Here is a 17,309-nt window from a genome sequence, read left to right as displayed (position 1 = left end):
AGTAGCCATTACATCTGCGCGAAGGGTGAGTGAACTTCAGGCTTTATCCTGCAAGCCTCCATACACTATTTCTTCTTCTTTTTTTTTTTTTAAAGATGTTTTTATTGGCATTGTATCGTTAGTCATACATTTCCCAATTGTTCTGTAGTTTTATATGAGAACGAACAAACCAAGGACCGAACGCCAGTCCTAACTCTTCCCCTTCCCTCCTCCTTCCCGTCGGAATGCAGATAATGTTTCTGTTGCGGTTTCAAGTCTCTAGAGTTCTAGTTTAGTTAAACATGTCCAAGATGCAAATTTTATGGGGGCACCATTGGAGCATATAGTTGCTCTGTAGGTGTTCCAGTGCAGGTCCCCAGGCTGTGTGGAATTGTCGGGCTTCTCCCTGGATGTTGTATGTGATTCTTTCCGTGGCGATGTACCAAATTCGTCTAAGCCAGTCCAAGTCTGACGGTGGAGAGGGTTGTTTCCATTTTTGTGCTATTTCTAGCCAGGCCGCTGTTAAGAGTCCCATGAAGTTCTTTTTTTGGGGAATCGTCAGTCATGTCTTTAGGGCTCCACAATCCACACATTCATACTTCTTCCTGCAGGTTTTCGGCCCGACGAACATGGCTTGCATGTGGGTTTTTATATTCGTCCAGAATTGTGATAGCTTTGGGCAATCCCACCAGATGTGTCTCCAGTTCCCCGTTGAGGGACAACCCTTCCAGCATTTATCTTGTGTGGAGGGATACATTTTACGTAGTTTTTCGGGGGTGTAGTGCCATTGGACCATAATTTGTATCCACGCTTCTCGCACCTGGATGGCTCGACCATTTTGGGATGATGTTCCATAAGTAGTCCCAATGTTCTTTTGGAATCGCCTTCCCCAACGTGATATCCCATTTTCTCATATATACCCATTTGACATTTTCTGTCAGTGTATTGAGAAATCTGTATATCGTTGATACGAATTTATTGGATCCGGAGTTTGTCAGGATGTACTTTTCAAATGGAGTCAAGTCTCTGCTCACTGCTAGTTTTATCCGGGCGGATGGAAAGCCAGTGGCAAAGCTGATCGTATTTGTCCTTCGATGACAGCCCCAATAGGGTTCTGCAGTCCGAGAATGTCCTCCGTTGCTGCCCAACGAACATGTCCGCAACTTTTGTGCAATTTGCGTCCTCCCATTTGTGATGGGCCCCCTTCTCCATGCCTGGTTGGAATTCCGGGTTATCTAGTATCGGCATAAAGGGGGCCGGGACGATTGTAAAGATTTCATTTCGGGTTAATTTATTCCATATATCTAGTGGGGTACTCATCACCTCACTAATGCGTGCGTTCTGGTGTCTATCCTCCGGTTTCATCCACAGTAGTTTGCGAAGTCGGTTTCTGGCCACCGCTCTATCTTGTGCCTCCCATATCTTTTGGGAGGTGTCGGGGATCCATTCTTTGAGGACCCACAGTTGGGCCGCCTCGTAGTATCGTCTGAAGTGTGGCAACGCCGTTCCCCGCCCCCCCCATTCTCTCGGCGCTGTTAGTTTCTGACTTGATAGTCTGGGGGTTTTTCCTTGCCATATGTATCTCGATGTTGCCTTTGTGAGGGCTTTAAAGAATGAGGGGGGAACTCGGATCGGGAGTGCCTGGAAGGTGTATAACAGTCTTGGTAAGGCTGTCATCTTAATTGCCGTCATTCTTCCCCACCGCAGGTTGAAAGTGGATTCCATTTTGCCAGATCTCCTTTGATCTTTTCTAGGAGGTCTGGGAGGTTTTCTGCATAAAGATTGGCGATTTTGTTTGTGAGGGTTACTCCCAGGTATCTGATCCCTTTCTCTGATGTTTTCAATTGTAGCTCCGCCGCCAGGTTTCTGATTTCTTCGTTGCTCCCTGCTAAGGTTAAGATTTCCGATTTGTGTCTGTTGATTTTCAGTCCGGATATGGAGCCATAGTTCTCTATTTCTCTCATCAGATAAGGGAGGGATTCCTTTGGGTTGGACAGAGCTAGGAGAATGTCATCCGCATATGCCATTGCTTTGTGTGTTGTTCCTCCCATGTCGATTCCCTGTATTTCTGGGGCTTCTCTGATCCTCTGCAAGAGTGGTTCCAGAAAGATAGCGTAGAGAAGCGGGGAGAGCGGGCACCCCTGTTTGGTGCCTCTTCGGATTTTGAATGAATCTGCGAGTACCCCATTCACCGCTATCCGAGCCGATGGATTGTTGTAGTTTGCTCGTATCATTTTTATGAATTCCTTTCCCAATCCCATTTTTTCTAGGATGTGAAATAGCATGGACCATTCCACTCGGTTGAACGCTTTTTCTGCGTCGAGCGCCAGGAGAATGGCTGCTGATTTGGTTTGTCCAATCTTTTCTATCAAATGGGTGATCTGTCGGATGTTGTCATGGGTCATTCTGTTGGGGATAAAGCCGGCCTGGTCCTGGTGAATTAGTTTGGGGAGTACCTCCGCTAGTCGTTTGGCCAAGATTTTGGTATATAATTTAGCGTCCAAATTAATTAATGCTATGGGGCGGTAAGAGCTTGGGGTTTCTGGGTTTTTCCCCGGCTTGTGGAAGACTAGGATCTTTGCCTCGTTCATGGAAGGGGTGATGTCCGTGCGTTCTTTGAAGGTATTAAATAGTTCTGTTAGGTACGGGGTCAGTTTGCTTGTGTATGTTCTATAAAATTGTGCTGTAAAACAGTCTGGGCCCGGTGCTTTATTTTTGGGTAGTTCCCGTATCGCCTCCTACACTTCTTTTTCTGTAATAGGTTCGTCCAGTCTCTGCTTCTCCTCTTGCGTCACTGTCTGCAGTGTCACGTTTCCCAGGTATGCTAACTGGCCCGCCTCTCCTGGATTATCTGTGGCATACAGCTTTTGGTAATATTGTTGGAAGATCTTCCCCATCTCAGTTGTTAAGGTGCATCTTTGTCCTTGTTCGTCTGACAGAGCTTTTATCGATTGGCATTGTTGTTTGCCCCGCAATTGTCTGGCTAATAATTTGTCTGCCTTATTCGATTTCGTGTAATACCATTGCCTCAGGTGTAGGAGGTGTCTTTCAGCTCGTTTGGTGCCTAGAGTCTCCAATTGGCCCTGGACGTGTCTATGCTCTTTTTTTTTAAGGAGTTATGTGCCATTTCTGTTCTTTGTTCCGTGCTCTTTGCTTCTAGCTCAGCCTCCCACTTATTTATTAGTTTGTTTCTTTGTGCCGTGAGCGCTATAATATGACCGCGTATTACCGCTTTATATGCCTCCCAGAGGGTTGGTTTGGAAATTTCCTGCGAATTATTCTCGTTGAAGTATTCATTAGTTCGTTTTCTGACAGCCTCTCTCATGACTGGGTCTTGTGTTATTTCCCTCCGCAGTGTCCATCTCCATAGGCGTGCGAATGGTGGGGAGGCTGATCCACAGGGGGGCATGATCCGATAGGGAGATGTTGCTCACCTCTCTCTCCCTAATTTTCCCCAGTAGGCTCGAGGACGTCCATATGTAATCTATCCTGGCACTAGTACTGTGCACATGCGAGAAGTGGGTATAACCTGGTGTTTAGCCTCTAAGTCTCCGCCACCAGTCTTCTAGCGCCAGTTTTGACATTGCTCTTTGGAGAGCTTTTGAGGGTGTGCCCTGTCCCATGTGTCTTGGGGTTGAGCTATCTGTGTTTGGGTCGCAAGCTAAGTTGAAATCTCCTGTCAGGACAATCTCTGCATTCGCAAAAGATTCCAGTTTGTCTATGCTATCCCTAATGAAGCCGCCTTGGCCTGCGTTGGGAGCATATATTGTTGCAATTGTTAATGGGAGGTCTTCAATTCGTATATTCGCGAAGAGGTATCTGCCATTTGAGTCCGATAGCGTTTCCTGAATTTGTACGTTTAAGGTGTTGGCAAAAGCCATCAGTACTCCTCTCTTCTTTTCTGAGGCGTATGCTTGGAGGATGTGTGTGTATCCTTTGATTCGGGTTTTCTTTTTGTCTATTTTCCGAATATGGGTCTCCTGCAGTGTCAGAATGTCGAATCTCTTTGTGTAGATAATGTTCCACCTTTTCCTTTTAGGGAGTTTAGCCCCCGTATGTTATACGTAAGGATTTTTAAGCCCATTTTTGTGCGAGTTCTCTAGTCTTGCATATCCCGCCGGGATCTTTAGGCGTATGTCTTCTGAATTCCGATGTAGTTCCCCTCCTCCCATCCCAACTTCCCTTTGAACAAGTCCCTCAACTTCCCCCCTCCCCACCATTACAACCCTGAGGAGGGCTCTGGGCCCTATGATCGCTGTGGCGAATTGCCACTCGCGCCATACCATCTATACTCGGGTACACTGGACGTGGGAGTCCTAAACCCCACTTGTGATACTTGTCGTGGTTCTGTACTTCCCGGATCTGGCCGACCTTATTGGTCGCCGCGGACCGGCATGTCCTGACTTGTTCTCTTTGATTGTCTTGGTGGTACTAGATGGTTGCTCCCTGGTTCGGCGGGGAAGATGGGTCTTTGTGTTCCCGATTTCTGTTGGGTCGCTGCCCTTTGGGTGCAATAGTTTGCCAGCCTCTCAAGAATGTGCGCCCTCTCGTGGAGTCTCTAGATCGTGCGCTCCCTTCCGTGTCATCTTGCAAGTTCATGATTCTTCGGCCTTCTTTGCACGTTGTTATTCGCTGTTGTGCGCCTTCCCATTTGAACAGGAGCCCAAATGAGAAGGTCCATTTGTAGCGGATTTGTCTCGTGGTGAGTTCTTTAGTGATTGGGGCCATTTCTCTTCGTCGTTGGAGAGTTGAGTGGGCCAAATCTTGAAATAGTTGGACATTGACTCCATTCATTTTTATCTGGTCCATTGTCCTAGCTTTCCTTAGGATTTGCTCCTTCTGTGTATATGAGGCCATTGCTACTAACGCATCTCTTGGGCAGTTTCCTGGCTCCCCATCCCTTCGCGGGCCCACTCTATGGACTCTTGTCTACGAGGATCGCTGACTCCTCTTCTTCGTCGATAATGTCTCTGAAAACTTGTTGCACTGCAGATTTTAGATCTTTATCGCCGATTCCACCATGTTCTTGATACGAATATTTGATCTCCGCAACCTGTTTTCCAAGTCTTCGCATTGTATCTCCAGATTGTGTGTGAATCTGGCCAGGTGTTCCTGTGTTTCTGCGTATTGTTGAGTTTCTTCATCTAGGTTCTGGAGTGTTCTCTCAAGGACATCTGTTCTCTCTTCCAATTTGCCCAGGTCTACTTTCAGCTCCTGCACTGTTTGTTTCAGCTCGCTCTTCATGGACTCAAATTGTGTGTGCATTGAGGTCATAAATTCGTCCTGAAATTCTTTGAACCAGTTTCTCATGTCTTCCTTGGTTGCCATATCCGGTCCTGCTTTTTCCGCACCTGTGGACCTTATTTTATCCTCAAGGGCGGGCACCTTCCCTTTGCTTTGTGCTTCGGCCTCCCAGAGCTGAGCCAGATTCTTGTCCTGTTTCCCTTTAGACGTTATTGCGTGGGATTTCCTGCTCCTGGACTTTGACATGTGTGTGCGCTATTACTTCTTGCCAGTGTCCGGCCGCTTCCTGCGTATTCACAAGCAGTAGGGTGATATCAGTAGATCAGGTTGAGGCTATTATTGACCTGCAGCTCCTTGTGTCTCTTCTGCTTGCCCACTGTGTGTCGAGCTTAGTTGTGGGTCCGTTGGGAGCTGTCTCCTATGTGTCCTGAATGTAGGGGGTGGGGCACAGATTCCGGTCCCCCTCCCGTGCTGTTTTTTATGTTGTGGTTTATGCAGCGGTTGGCCCTTACTAGGCTCTCTGTCTCTATCCCCAGTCTATTGGGGGAGGGAACGTGTGGCTATTTTGATTGCGGCCTGCTGCTGCGTCCCTACCTCCCTGGGGTCCCCCTCTGGATGCCTCCACACCTTCTGTCTTCGACGACCGGAGGTGGAATTCTGAGTTTTCTGGATGCCTTCACTCCTCGCTGGAGCTGGTCCGTGGGTCGCTGGGGGGGTGCCGCACCCCCGATCGGCTCCGCTGTGGCCTCCTCGTTCTCTGGGGTGGTTTGATCCACGCAGCGATTGTGGGCGGTGGGGCCGCGCTGAGTCGAGCCTCTCCTCGCCGCGCCTGCCTCTCCGCACCTGCTCCTCCTCTTCCTGGCTCTTGCTGGTGCCCGTACTCTACGGGGGCCTGCCTGCGCCTCCTCCCGTTGCTCCGGAGTCTCTCGGGGTGGCCCGGCGGCTCTGAACTCCACGTTAGTCACAGAGGGCGGGGGCCGCTCTAGGTGCAGGGGGGGGGATCTCCTCCTCTTGTCGCCTGCCGGGCTGCTTCTGTTGTTGGGGGTAGGCGCTACAATTCCGCTTTCGGCCCTGGTCCCGTCAGCCTTCTGTGGCCTGAAATGGTGGGTCCGTTTCTCCGTGTTACGTGAGGCGCCTCTTTGTCACGACTGTGCTAGGGCGCGGGACCCTCGTTTTCGTCCCCCTTCCGAGTTTATCGTACCATCCACCGGTGACCGTGATCTTCTGGGGGACCACGGCGGCGTTATTGTCGGTCTTTATTGCGTCGGCCCCGAGCCGGGAGACGGAGCACCGCTCACGCAAGTCTTCCCTGCTCGGCGGCCATCTTGGAATCCCATACACTATTTCTTTATAAGGACAAGGTCCTTAAGGACAAGGTCCTTAAGGTGAAACCCACCTTTTTACCCAAATTTGTATCTGAATTCCATCTGACTCAGAAAATAACATTATCATCATTTTACCCTCCTCTGCATCCTGGGAAGGAAGAGGAAAGGCTACACAGGCTTGATCCTAAACATGCACTAAGCTTCTAGATCACCAGAATGGCAAAACTAAGACAAGATGACCAACTATTTGTTGGCTACTCAGGCCACAAGTTGGGTATGGACTAAACATAGTCATTATCCAGAGTGATAATACTGGCAATATCTGAATGCTGCAGACTGGTGGGAAAAGATCCTCTAGAAGGTCTTCAAGCTCATTCGACCAGGGGCATGGTGACTTCCTCCGCATTACAGGGGGGGGGGGTACTTGTAAAAGAAGTGTGTGCGGGTGCCACATGGTCGTCCATACATACTTTCACCAAACTTTACAGTTTGGATTCTTCTTCAGGCCGGGAAGGCTTATTTGCTAAGGCAGTGTTGCTTTCTGTGCGCACAGACCCATGAAAACTACTAAATTAGCATGAAAAATTCTGACTCCCTCCTACAAAAATACTAGAAACTGCTTTGGGAGTCTATCATAAGCTAAGGAATATGTGGTAGGGCACAATCCATTCGAAGAAAAAGTTGTTGCCTATCCCTGGTAACGTTCTTTCGACTTGATGTTCCTCCCACGTATTCCTTATCGACCCTCCCAACCTACCCCGCAGTAGAATTTCCTTTGCTATTGCAGTCTGCGCTCTCTCAGGAGGAGTAAATGTCAGGTATGGGATAGATCCTGCCTTCGTAAAAACGGAACTGAAGCCAACGGATGCTGCACGTGCTATATATGCCTTCGGTGACTTGGACATCGAGACAGAGGCCTCCAAGGGACATCGAGTCGACGGGCATCGACGCACAGCGCCCTCTGCTGAAATTCTTTTTCTGACGCAGCAAAACTGGATATTGGAAATATCATGAAATAAGGAATACGTGGGAGGAACATCCAGTGGAAATAATGTTACCAGGGGCAAGTAACTTGTTCTTCTCATTGAACTTTGGGTGATTACTTTTCACCCCTAGATCCCCCTCTTTCGTGCTCGGACCCCTTTCAGACGTCAGCCTCCCTCCTTCGGGTTCACTATGGCTTTTCTTACTTTCACAAGTCTTAATGTCTTTTCAAACAATTCACTGTGGACATCCCTCCGTCTGGCTCACTTTTGTCAACATACTGATCTCTGGGACTTTAGACTTTGCCCCTTCCCATCGACATCCCTCTTTCGGGTTCACTCTTGCCAATCTCACAGTTCCTTCTACTTTCTTATGATGTGGGATTCAATTCCCTTTCTCACGATCATCTGCGGGTCAAAGACTTTCGACTGTACAGAAGATTTTACTAGACCCTAGTAGTTTCAACAATTGGGTAATCGCCCAGAGTTTCTCGAGTGAGCATCCACGTGGTGCCTGGCTCATCAGCTGCTAGCTTTCCCCTTTTGCATCATCGGTTCTTTGTGCATTCTTCAATCAACTGTTTGCTACTTTTGTTCAACACAGTTCGGTTTCTTGATCGGTCCTCCCCTCGGCTCACCGGCTGTGATGAACCACTTGGCTTTCTTCGTATCGGGAGTCAAGGCCGGTACCACAGTAGAAGGCGTCTCCCTCTGTCCTGCTTATCAGCGTAGGCACGCTCCATGTACTGTTGAAATTTGCTGCAACACACTTGGGCTATTGTTCGCAGTCTTAAAATTCTTTCCACTGAGGTTTCACGTGCCTTGGTCAGAAAAGGCAAGGTCGCTTCTCTCCTTATCATCCTCTCGGTTTGCGCTGTCTTTCTCCTCCTCTTGAACTGCCATGCCTGGATAGCTGTCTCGTCATGCGGTCTGCCTTGCTCGTCATGTGCTCTTGTCCTCCACCTTTTATCCCTGTAGGGAGTATAAAGGGCTGTCCGGTGTGTGTGATTCTGGTTAATATCCTGACTGCCTGACCCTTGTGTCGGGACATGTCAGGTAAACAGGTTTAACATTAGCCCATTGTCGGTCACAGTTCAAGCAAGTGTTCATGTTGGAAAAAGAGGGTGGTAGGATTTTATTAAGGGATCTTCTTTGGTTGGAAGGGAGGTGGATATGGAATAACCAAAAAAGGCCTCAGGGACTTTGTCCCTGGTAGAATATTGCATCTCTCCTGGGGTATTCCTCCAAGCATAACCCTGGGCTCCCCTACCCAGGCGATCCTCCCCCGCTTATCCGCCCCCAGGGTTGGGATCTGCAGCCCTTCCCTGGCCACCTGAATAAGGGATTCTTGAGGTCTACCTGGAAGAATACCCTCAGGTTTCTTACAGTTACTTATGTTTTCCCATTGTTCCTTTATGATTAGTTGCAATAAAGCATGTGCAAGTGTGGTCCACGTATACTTTGCTATCTTGCGTTTCTGCTCTGGCTAAAGAAAGGAAAGGTTCTTAGTGGTATGTTAATGTATCTGTCACCGATCTACAGGAGTTATAAGCATGTTCTTCATGTCTAGAAGTAATAGAAGCTTTTGTATGTCTGCGTTACTTAATGCATTAATGCAAATTTGCTTCATGACCAACGCTGCTATGTCGTGTTGTCACTACTGACGTCATCGAGGTTTGATTTTGCTATCATTCGACCTGGTCCATTGATGAGACCCCTGTCTCCTCAAACCCATCAACCGGATACGGTTTGAATGGCTGTCTGAGAGAATATCTCTTGTCATATCTTTGATATACTGGCGCACCTGGTGGCTGGCCAAACGAGTTACATCTTTCATTCTTCATTCTGCGGGTTGACAAACGCATAGGGGACATGAGGGCCATTCCAGGGACCCTTTCTTCACTGCAACTTGAGCAAAAAAATATAACCCACAGTCCAGGCATCTGGGATGTGCTCTTTGGAAATATTACCCCAAAAGGATCTTTGATCTTTACTGGATCTGGCTTCAAAGTTTCCTTGGAGGAGGATTCCATTCATCCCAGAGTTAACAATACCGGGCGATGTTGGGGAGAATTCTCATAAATGTGCCAATTCCTCCCACCTTAGAGCCCACAAGCTCTTTTGCTAAACTTTGAGACTTTGAACTTTTGAATTCTGTTTGTTTTCTGTGTTTATTTCCTTTGGTTATGAAGTTTAAACCACTCCATAGGCATCATCTTTTCATTTGTGTCACACAGCACCCTCACTGCAGTGGCACAGGGAAACCTTTTCAGGCTTTCCCAAGGTTTAAATACCTTCTCTGGGATAAACTGTTTCCCAGAGTAAGTCAAGTGAAATTGACTAGTAAAGTCTTTTTAAATTCCTGGACCCAGCACACCCTATTTTACAATAGTGCCGGAAGGGTTACTTAGTATCCCCTGTACCTAGATACTCATGTAGTAGTCAAATGCTACCCTTTCCTCTCAGAATGGCTGGTGGCAGTGGTTTTACAACGAACTACCATGATTTTTCCCCGACCGCGAGCACCGGTAGCGTTAAATCGCAGGAGCTATGTTTTTCAAGATGGCCTCTGAGCCTCTTTTGTTGAAACAGGTCCCAGTCTTCTTTTTTCGCCATTCCTTTTTATAAAGGTCCTTCTAGAGTTTGTCTCTGCGCGCCAAACTAGGATTAGTCCCTTTGTTCGTTCGCCTTTGGTGGGCTTCAGGAGTGAAGACCGCATCTGGCGGTAGAGTGTCTGGGGTTGGCAGGAAGTGAGGGAGGTGCCCGAAACTCCCTGTGCTTAGTCTCGTAGGAGACCCAAATGCGCTCTGTGGTGATTGGCTGGCTGCCTGTCCAGCAAGGACAGCCATCCTGCTGGGTGAGTGACAGCTAGGCTGGAATGAATGGGAGAGAACTGAATAAAAGGTGAGTCTCTTGGCTTGGAAGGCAGAGTCGACCACTGGAACGAAAGAACCGAAGACGAGCTTGAAGAGGACGGCTGCTGCAACTCCTGGACCGTTGGTTTGTCTGGTGAAGCCCTACTGCAGGGCTGAATCGCCAAATTCACCTCGACAGAGAAGCCCCTATAAGGACGACTTCCCCCTTTGAGTTTGTGGGACCAATCAACTCGACAGTAAGCCACCTGGATACCAATCTCGGAGCTGCTTGCATTGTCCTCAGAGTGCTGCAGGAAACCTTATAACCAGAGAGAGGGACACCAGTTTGTGTGCTTTACTCACAACCACTGGAATTGAGGATTTGCCAAGTGCAAGCTTTTGGACCAGTTCAGTGCAGTGCAGGAGTCCCCCAACGTCCTCTCTCTTGTCACCACGACTAAGGCATAGGAACAGCGAGATCTGCAGGAACTGCCAGGAACAGAAGTCATCAGCTGCATCTTTTTTCTTCATTGAAAGGTACTGTGGAAATAAGACTGAGAGTACTTACCTCTCGCAGTAAAAGTGCTTGAAACTTTTGCAACTCGCAGGCTTAATCAGTTTGTGACCCAACATATGATTCTTCTTTTTACAAACTACTTCTGAGAACTTTTGCAGAGACTTTATCGTTTACTTGCCAGAACCGCTTTATCCTATCCAAGACTTTATTCCATTGACTTTGGCCTAGCCTATTGAATTGAATTTACTCTTCTGGTGAACTCAAAGTATTTGCACTGTCTAAGAATAATTGTAACCTTTCATGTTTTAATAATCCTTGCCTTTTTACTCCTCTTGAAAAGTATTCTGAAATAGTATTGAAGTATATTTGTGTGTGATTATATTGCCTCCTTATGAATGTTTTATAACTGACAGATTCATTAATAGGTATTTATCAAAGAAACCTTAAGTTGAGTTTGCTTGAACACTTGTGATTGTAGACCTCTGTGTAACATCATTACTGCTCACATTCCTCTCTTGAGATAAGCCTGGCTGCTCAGCTCCGCTACCAAAACTGTGTAGTACAGACTTATACCAAAGGTTGGTTTTGCTTACACCTGTAGTCCTAGTTGTGTGTAGTGGTCCCAAAGGGTACTGCATACAAACTTTGCCTAACAGGCGGCAAAACCATTTTGCCCCCCTTTACCTAGCACAAGGGGATCCTAGTTCATATACAGAAATCAAGGATGTAATGGGCAAAAGTCTGCAGTTGCGATTCTGGGTGGTTTGAAAGGATGTTTGTTTCACTGTATTGTATTGTAGTCATTTGTATAGCGCCATACATAGGTTGTTGCTGTATTCTAATAGCAGAGGTGTTGCGGCAAGTCTGGTGTTTTGGAGCAAAACCGTTATCTAACCAGCTAAGCCGAAAGTATATGCATAAAAAAAATACAATAAAAATAAACAGCACATCATAAACCTTATATGTATCGTGTTATAACATCCAATATGGAAGTTCGGAGTCGGTGTGCCTTTCTTAAGAAAACATGCAGGGATGAGGACCCCCACAGTTCATTACTTAAAACCAAAAGGTAAAAATCTTCGAATACACTGCAGAAAGTGACCCTTGTTATACAAGACCTGAAAATGCCTAGCTTGGATCGGCTTCTCCCAGACTTGAGTAAATGCAAACTTCATCTGCTCGGCCTGCATTGATAAGGGTCTTTAGCACTACCACAAGTGATTTGGAGCTGCCATCATGAAAAAAGGCTTGAGTTGTGTCTATTTTCAAGAAGGGTGAGATAGTTGATCTCAAATGCTACTGCCCAATATCCCTTCTTGATTCGCATGCAAAGTTGTTTGTCACTGTCCCATTTTCGCTTTTAGAAGAGCAAGAACACTCCAGACCGGTGTCTAACGCTGCACTTGGTAATGCAAAAGCAACCTGACTACCTTCTTTACTCTGCTTCCACTTGTAACCTTGGTGTCATCTTCAACCCATCTCACAACTTCACACTCTTCATCTCCAAATCTGCCATGGCAGCCAGACTCGACCTCCTCAATATCAGAAAAATCTGTCACCTTCTTCCTTTCAATACTGCTAAACAGCTAATCTTCTCCTTAGTCCTTTCTAGATCCTACCTCTGTGCCAGTCTTCTCTATGCCCTTCCCAACTATTTTTTTTCCCCTCTGGACAAATTCCTCAATGTTGCGGTCTGCACACGTTTCAACTTTTCTCGCTTTACTTCTACCTCCTCTGCCTTTCTCCAGATTGGCTGGCTATCTATGAAAGAACGAGCTAAATATAAATGTCTCTGCAATGCGATATTGCGCTCTAACGCGACTTTTACCGAAAAATCCATGAAAAAGCAAAATGAATAGACTTGAATATCTTTTAATGCAGCAGTTCTCCATTGCCCTTTGTATTGATTGCCTGTGTTGGCAAATTTCTGGCCTTCTTGTGTTTTCTGCTGTACTGCTGTTGTTTCCTTGGCCATTCCGACATGACTGCTGCCGCATGCACCGAAGTGCCGTGGCCATTGTCACTTGATGCTGGACCTGATTGGCTGGGGCCAGGCTCTTACTGGCCTATGGAATAGCCGGCAGGTTTGGCCGGGACCTCCCTCCAAGGCCCACTCCTAAGACCCTGTCTACCCCTGTCCACCATGGTATGCCGCATCGCTGCCCCCGCTATGGTGCGAGTGTCCCCTCTGCCCCCTGCTATGGCGCGAGTGTCCCCTCTGCCCCCTGCTATGGTGCGAGTGTCCCCTCTGCCCTCCCTGCTATGGTGTGTGTCCCCTCTGCACCACCCCCATCCCTCCTGTGACTATCTTGGTGCCCCCCTCCAACCCCATACCCCCTGACTGTTCTTTGTGCCCCCCTACCCCTTGCTCCCCTCTGTTTACCCCTTCCTACTTTTTTCCCTCCTCCCCACCCCTTCCCTCCTCCTGTTAAATTCCGGCACTACCCCCAATTGCTGTCAGGCATAGTAATTGTAGCCGCCTTTCTTTTGCAGCCCATTGCCCTCCCCTCCCCCACCCTTTTCTTGTTAAAGCCTGGCACTACCTCAATTGCCGTCAGGCATAGTAATCGTAGCTGCCTGTCTCTCACAGCCACCCTGCCCTCCCCCCGCCCCACCCCTTCATATTTTTATGACCATCAGCACTTACTCCTATCATCTGTCCCGTGACCTTTGATAGCAACTTGTCAGTCTCCCCTTCCCTTCTTGTCTTCTCCTCCCTCTCCCCAGTACTATTCTAACTCGTCTTAACCTATTATGATAGTTGCTTGTTTTGTTCCTCTCCTCCCTCTCTCCACACCCCCCTCTGCCCCTCAGCCCTCCCCTTGTATACGCCTGCACTACATCAATTGTCGTCAGGCATAGTAATGTTACTGTTGGTTCCATCTCATTTTTCCCTTCCCTTCTTTGCCTTAATTGTTCCTTGCACTGCACTATCTGAAATGTTGCCAGGCTGATTATGATAGTTATTTTTCACATTCTGAATTGTTTCAAGGACTTGTAAGATTGTAACTGTCTTTTCCCATGTTTCCTCCCTCCTTGAAGCGCTTTGAAACACATTGTGTATAGGCGCTTTACAAATGAACAATCAAATCAAATCCTCATCTTCAAAACTATCCATAGACTTATCCCACTTTACACATCTGCTCACCTCAATCCCGACTCTCACCCTCGCTCGTTGCGATCATCCTCAGCTCACCATCTTGCCACTACTCAAGCCCCTGCGCTCCTTGTTTCCGCTCTCTACCTCTCCTCGCTTCCCTACACTGGGAATGATCTTCCTTTCCCTCTCTGTACTACTCCAACTCGACCACTATTTAAATCCAAACTCAAAGACCTCTTCCTTTCTGAAGAACCTGTTTCCTAGCACTCGGTTACTCCATCACCCTGCTTCCTCCCTACCCTCACGGGCAACCCTACTGCACATTTCCGTCACCCTTCTATCTTTAATTTAGCACTTCCTGCACCATCCTGTTCCTCTGTTATTCTGTCCTGTCCTCGTCTCCGATTTGTTTCCACCTTCCCCTGCAATTATCAGTCTTCAAGTCACATTGTTTCACCTTATTGTCAAGGATCCATATTCCCCACTCTATTCCAATGTTACATTTTGTATGCGTTTTTGTGCCAGAAATGCCTTGCTTTCCTGTGGTTTCTATAAATAAATAAATTATCAAAACCTTTTAAGGAAAGCAAGTTGTTGCCTTTGTAGATTTAACGACAGCTTTTGTCCTGGTATCAGCAATGAAATGTGGCTGATTTTTGCCGAATTTACCTCTTGCCATATATCTACTGAAGTTCATCAAGGCTTTCTATAATGGTAATTCGGCATGTGTTGGGCACCAAATTGTTGGACATTAAACTTGATCATTCCCGGTCGAACGTGGAATTATTATTATAATTATTATTATTGTGTGTGTATTTTATGAATGTCAGTGTGATTTTGCTACCCACTTTTGTTCATCTTGTATTTAAATTAGATATAACGAGTTTGCAATTAACACCTGATGTTAACAAGATTCAATTTACACTACTTAAATTTGATGATGACTCTTTTGTCATGGCGAAAACAGAACATGGCCTAAGTAACCTTCTTGCTCTTTTTGTTGATTTCGGTGATCATAGGTTGGCTATCAAGACAGGCAAATCTAAAACCATGTTGGTTGATCAATTCAAACTCCCTATATTTAAACTTATGGTTAATGGCGTGACCTGGATTGTTTTGGCAATGGACTAGCTTGGGTTTCACCTTGCTTCAAATTTGTCAGTGTTGTGGGGAGACCAGTGTCAGCCCTTAAGTGCCAAGGACGAGTATGCTCGTCCTTTTTGCATAGACTTGCATAATAGCCTGGCACTTTAGGGCCAAGCAGAGAACATCATTATATGCCTGAAGCATGGCTAGAAGAAATGTCATAATCTTCTAAAGTAGCTTTGTTAGTGAAACACGTGTAGAGAATGATCTTACTTAGAGGGGATTTTAGAAGAGGATGAGCTTGAAAAATAAAACAAAAGCTAAACTAAATGTGTGTGTGTGTGTTGATCTACAGACTACACAAGTGTTTTTCAGTGTGCTTTCTGATTTCAATTTGATTTGACTCTGAGCTAAGTTTTCTCTAAACTGAATGAATGCAATTGTGATGTATTATTTGTGTCTTTAATTGCATTTTGATATTCCGGTCTTAATTGAATCACCCATTTTCTTATCTTATTTTTTCTGTTTCCTTTGTGCAGTATAGTTCTGGCCAACTTTGTAGAAGACGGTAAAGTAGCCATCAGAGTGATCATGGGACATGCTGTACAGCATGTGGAAATTCTAAAGGAAGGCGATGAGGCACAGAAGGAGAAACTCGCAAATCTATTTATGCCACACGAAAGCAAAACATACAGCCAGGAATATGTGGACAGGAGGAAGGACAGCTTAAAGACCTGGCTGGAAGAAAACCACATCCCTGTAACAGAAAAAGGAGAAACTGGAAGAACACTGTGTGTGGCTGGTGTGTTAACTATTGAACCACCTTATGGGCCAGAAAATTGTAACAGTTCTAATGAAATTATTTTGTCCAGACTCCAAGGCCTCATACAAAGCCATCTTGCACGTACTTAACTGGAAAGCATTTGTGTGAGCCACGTGTTTCACCTTAATATTCGATATTTATGGTCTGGGTTCTGGTAAACGCCATGTCAAACTTCTCTTATAGAAAACATAGGTACTGCTGGACTTTGTTTCCCGTTTGCGTAGTTTAGTGCATAAGTGACCTAGTGGTTATAGCAAGGGATTTGGAAGAACATGTTTCTGGGTGTTTGTTCTTCACAGTTTTTATGTGATTTGTGTGCAAGACATTTTATTTTATAACCCTTTTCTTACTCATCTCTCTATATGGTAAATCGGCTCATTGTCTTTTTGTACACAATCACGTTTTGATTCTGTTCCTTCACCAATACCCTTTCTTTTAATAGAGGTGTTTTTCTAGCACTCCTATCCACAGTAAGATGGATAGGAGTGCTAGGAAGATATAGTAGATATAGCTTCCAAGTGGTTTGATGTCCTGCCCCTTCATCCAGTCCAATTTTTCTAGGCAAGCTTGGCATGATGTGACTTTTAGATCACTACTTGTAATTGGACAAGGAAACCAATAAGCCACAGAATACTGTTCGCTGCAAAGCACCCGGACTAATTAAAGTAATCGCACATGAAATGATGCTACTTGGCCATTGTGAGTAGAGCTTTTCAGTGCAAGCATTCTGTCCTTTAATTGTAACCTAAATTACTCTTTCAACACCAAAGGTAGCATTGTGAAACTTGCAAAAATTACAATTATTTTGATCACTTTCAACTGATTTATGTTTGTCATTTGAGATTTTTTAAAAGGAATATGTACATGTGTGTAACGTTTTACTGTTATACAATAAAGCAGATCTATTTTGTTTTGAACTAACTTCGTTTGGCCACTTTTTTCAACTGCCACTCTCTAGTGAGTCACATATACTCTGTCCCCTGTCCTGATTTCAGTGTGTGACCTCATGTTTAGATGTGAACTACCACAAGGTCGGAATACTTTGGCATGCGTATATGCAATAATTGCACCTTAGTTGTTTATCTGTAGTTCACCGTCCTTCTGCTATGAAGGGTAAGCAAGCTGGTGCTTGGAGGGTAATCGGGATGTAACACTGTACAGTATTGCTACTAACTAGGTTTAAAAGTAGCTTGCTCCATTTATGAATAGAGGTAGTTAACAGAACATATCACTGCAAAATGTTCACTCGTTGCCATACACTCGGCCTGTTGAATTAAAAAAAAAAATGTAATCACGTGTAGTGCCTCTTCAGAAGGACACAACTGGTAGGGGGTCAGAGTATCTCTTCTTTCTATAGAATAGGAACCCCTTTCCTTGTAGCTCTAGTTTGGGTGGAG

At 46.0% G+C, this 17,309-nt stretch overlaps 1 protein-coding gene across 4 annotated transcripts in view; it reads left to right on the top strand.

Moving 5' to 3' along the window:
- GEMIN6 (gem nuclear organelle associated protein 6) overlaps window positions 1-16,829 on the top strand; it is a 299,912-nt gene extending 283,083 nt beyond the window's left edge. For all 4 annotated transcript variants that reach the window (XM_069607798.1, XM_069607799.1, XM_069607800.1 and 1 more), the window contains one exon: window positions 15,629-16,829. In XM_069607798.1, coding sequence (XP_069463899.1) covers window positions 15,629-16,001 — 373 coding nt within the window. In that variant the 3' untranslated portion in view covers window positions 16,002-16,829. The remainder of the gene's footprint in view (window positions 1-15,628) is intronic.
- Window positions 16,830-17,309: the final 480 nt, after the last annotated feature.

This window comes from Ambystoma mexicanum, chromosome 4q (genome assembly GCF_040938575.1).
Source record: "Ambystoma mexicanum isolate Mex_15411 chromosome 4q, UKY_AmexF1_1, whole genome shotgun sequence".
Classification (NCBI taxonomy): domain Eukaryota; kingdom Metazoa; phylum Chordata; class Amphibia; order Caudata; family Ambystomatidae; genus Ambystoma; species Ambystoma mexicanum.
The sequence above is the reverse complement of the archived record's forward strand: the minus strand, read 5'-3'. Positions and strand labels throughout refer to the sequence as shown.